The sequence below is a fragment of the Egretta garzetta genome, unplaced genomic scaffold (genome assembly GCF_000687185.1).
Source record: "Egretta garzetta isolate BGI_Z169 unplaced genomic scaffold, ASM68718v1 scaffold454, whole genome shotgun sequence".
In the NCBI taxonomy this organism is placed as follows: Eukaryota; Metazoa; Chordata; class Aves; order Pelecaniformes; family Ardeidae; genus Egretta; species Egretta garzetta.
This window is the reverse complement of record NW_009259429.1, coordinates 16,011-19,726: the sequence shown is the minus strand read 5'-3', so window position 1 is coordinate 19,726 and position 3,716 is coordinate 16,011. Positions and strand designations below refer to the sequence as shown.

Below are 3,716 nucleotides of genomic sequence, written 5' to 3'. Positions count from 1 at the left end.
TTGAATGTTGTTGTAAAATTTCAGTACTAGAAGTTTCAGGGTAATCTGCCACTGTAGACTGTAAACAGCCCAGAGTAATCACAGGAACAGAAGCTGTCATGTGGCTTATTTCCCCCCCTGAGCTGCCTTATGCCCAGAGAACTTCCAGCAAACTCAGCATAAGCAGATCTGCTTATGTTGATTTGGTTCCCCTTTCAGTCTTACCCTCTAGGACTGTAAATCAGTTCATATGTGTTGTTTTTCCTGGTTACGCAGGCAACTGGTTTATTGCATTGTGGTTGTTTCCTCTTTATTGTGGCACAGAAAACTCAAGAGTCTCCAAAGTCTTAGGCAGAACTCAGCGTGGAACCTGGACACATTATTCTCTTTAAAACTTAACTCCTAGATCATCCTAGTCCAGGGGGTAGCTCAAATTGATTTGAATTTTCAAAATTAAACATCCAGATAAGGAATGTTTTGACTCTGGGCATTCAAAAAAAAGCCACTTGCTGGGCAACACCAAGCACTTCAACATCACTGAACACTTATGGCCCACTTGCCTACCAGCAGCGTTTCTTCTACTTACCTCATTTGCCACAATCCGTCTGGTAAGCACTTTCAAAGCTTCATGAACTGAGCTGAAGACTAGCTGTCTTCCTTCAGACCATGCTGGAACTACTTGCACTTTTATAGTATCTTCATGACTAGAGCACTAGTACCCAGCAACCAGAGAAGCTTAGGCCGTTCCCTCTTTTACCAGAGATGATTGATAACCTATCCTGACCTTTCTCGCCTGTTGAAACCATTCTACTTGCATGTCCAAACTTTATTCACAAACCTGGCAATTATGGCTCAAACATGAGATGGAAGCATTCTTGCTACGAGGACAGTCTATGTGGTTTTATCCAATGGACAAAATTTGGAATTGTGAAAGTTGAGTTGGGGAGATGGAATGTCTCTAGAGGATTTTTGAAGATTTCCTTGTCTTCAGTGTTTTCTCTCACCTAGCTTAGGCAGCTCCCCACTTGTCCAGCTTTCTCCATATGTACAAAGAGCCCAGCCTGGGGGATTGGAGCTCCTTATGGGGCTGACATGTTAAACAGCTCTCCTGACTAGCACAAGACTTCTGGCCCTTTGTGGCTTAGGAGCAACGCTCCAAGGTCAGAGGGAACTTTTGGCAGTGCCACTGAAGTTCCATCTGAGAGCTTACTGCCTGTTGAATTTAAGACATTACAGAATAGCTCCTGATTTCATCAAACATGCATACCTTCCGACATACAAAGTAATGCAAAGTCAGGGGTAGATCTTTTTTTCCTTTTCCTCCTCATTCTGAAGGAAGAACCGCTGTATGGTTTTGTTTTGGTAGGATTAATTTTGTTTAATTATTTATACTGCATACTTCACACAAGCCCATTCCCTTCCTCTGAAGTACAAATGCTGAGATTTATGACAGTTCTCTCTCTCTCTGCAGCTGTGGACAGGCATTTGTTCCACGTTTTGGAGAATGCAGACTCTTGCGCACATATATTTTACTCTCATGACAGCAATAATTGATAAGACAAGGAATTTTATTATTAGACTTTCCTCCATCAACAGTTCTAATAATAAGAGGGAAAGAAATGGAGCAGGAAACAACAAGGTGAAAGAGTAACTAAGGCCCACTTTCTTTATGGTCTTTATCAACAGGAATCAATGATTTCATTATTATTTTATTATTTCCATTACAACTTTATTCTGTGCTTAACAACACTCTTGGCCTGGGAAGATGCATTTCGTCCATTCCCTTACAAGCCATCCTCTTTTTGGATGCTGATCAGAAAAAGCACCATATCTTCCTCAAAATCAACCCATCCCTTCTGGAGACTAAGCCACCCGTCACTGAGCTAACAGGGTGATGGAGCCACCTTCATTAGTGCTGTGCCAAGTGCTATATCCTGGTTTGGCATCTGTAACATTGGTGTAATGAATTAAAAGACACCAGGAAGTGCAGTAAGGCTAACTCACATTCCAATAAATCACACGGTACGTGCCCTCTTGGGGGGTGTTTTGAAGGCACATCATCCAATAGAGAAAAACCAGCAATGTTTTGGCTGATGTATGCAGCCCGCTGACTTCTGCCAATTCAAAAGTTAAATGCATTTAAACAGTACCCCAACCCCTGACACTTTTACAACTTCATTAAATTTGTCCGCAACTCAGATAGGAACACCTCGTGCTCCACAGGCCAGAAGTCACGAGTTCTCTCTGCTTAACAAGTCACTCACCAGTTCAGAGGTTCAAAAAAAAAAAAAAAAAAAAAGTGAAGCTTCAGGTGACCACAGACCGATTACCCTTTTGCTCCCTTAGTCCCCCTTGTAGGGATCCTGAGTATGGACATGCCATATTTCTGTCTTTTCCGACCTTCAGTAATGGGTTCAATAACACTCAGAAGTCTGGCACTGTGGAAACCACTTGCAGAGACTCCATGGGAGGCTACAAATGGGCAAATAACCCAGAGGCCTTCACCACAGAGGAGATGTGGAAGGCAGCATTCTCACAGAACATGGCATAACGAACTCTCACATCTACATGCCTGGAGAATAACCTCCACTTTCCTGTTTCTCTACCTCAATTAGGACTCTAATTAGATCTTTTTCCCAATGCTTCTTCTTACAGAACTGCTGCCTGCACCTTCTCCGCCTCACCCACATACATACAAATTGGTTTGGGCTCTTACGTGCTCCCCATTGCCCCTTGGTTTGGGCAATTCTATTGCCATCATTAATTACATGGAGGTATGTGAAAATACTGGACCTACACAATTCCTTATTGCTTCCACATTTCACTAACTCCCGTGTTCTTTGATTTCACACTGTCGCAACCTTCTTACTACATTCATAATGAGAGCCACCTCACAAAAGCCTATGTTAGATAAGAGACTTCCCTCCTACATACTCAGCAAATGAAGTATCGGCAGACAGAAAGGAATCTGTTCCCAGTCCCAAAGCCACCTCCAGCTTGGTGGAACATAACCTCCTCGTAACTCAGCACCAGAGAAGAGGAATGAAAGAAGCACAAGAATAATTAAGAACACATCTTTTAAAAAATCCTATTAATCACATTCATCAATGGAATTAAGCTGTGCCACCTCCCCACCTCTGGCTTAGCCATTGCTCTCTCCTCTGTGCAGTATCTTCATGGTTACCACCACAGGAGGCAACAAGGGTGGGAAATTCCTCTGCAAGGATCCACTGCTGCTTATTTATGTAGATAGGCATCAAGCCAGAGCTCCCCTGAATCTTTCAAAGAGCTGCCAAAAGAGAACCACATTTCCTTAGAAACAAGGTAATGAAATACAGCATCCAGGGAACAAAGCCTTGTGGAAAGAATTCCCGTCTATAGATTAAGCAAAGGAGATCACAGAATCATGGAATGGTTTGGGTTGGACAGGACCTTTAAAGGTCATCTAGTCCAACCCTCCTGCAATGAGCAGGGACATCTTCAACTAAAGCAGGTTGCTCAGAGATCTTCAGAGGCAAGGCAATGTAGACTACAGCTCCTTGGAAAGATTAAGAACCACCAAACCACTAGGGCTACATCAGACAAAGACTGGAAGGCTAAAGCAAACAACTTAATTAGAATGAAAACAAAAGGAGCAAGCATAACCGAAGAGAACCACATGACTTTTCAATGGAATAAGAAATACCTAGGGGACAAGGAGGGGAAGAAAGGAAAAAAAAAGGAAGAATTAATGACAG

At 42.7% G+C, this 3,716-nt stretch overlaps 1 protein-coding gene across 1 annotated transcript in view; it reads right to left on the bottom strand.

The window, feature by feature from the left end:
- Positions 1-3,216: 3,216 nt before the first annotated feature.
- Positions 3,217-3,716, bottom strand: part of LOC104124699 (acyl-CoA (8-3)-desaturase) — a 7,183-nt gene continuing 6,683 nt past the window's right edge. Inside the window, exon 11 of the mRNA XM_035892633.1 lies at positions 3,217-3,268. Within this exon, the coding sequence (XP_035748526.1) occupies positions 3,217-3,268 (52 nt within the window). The remainder of the gene's footprint in view (positions 3,269-3,716) is intronic.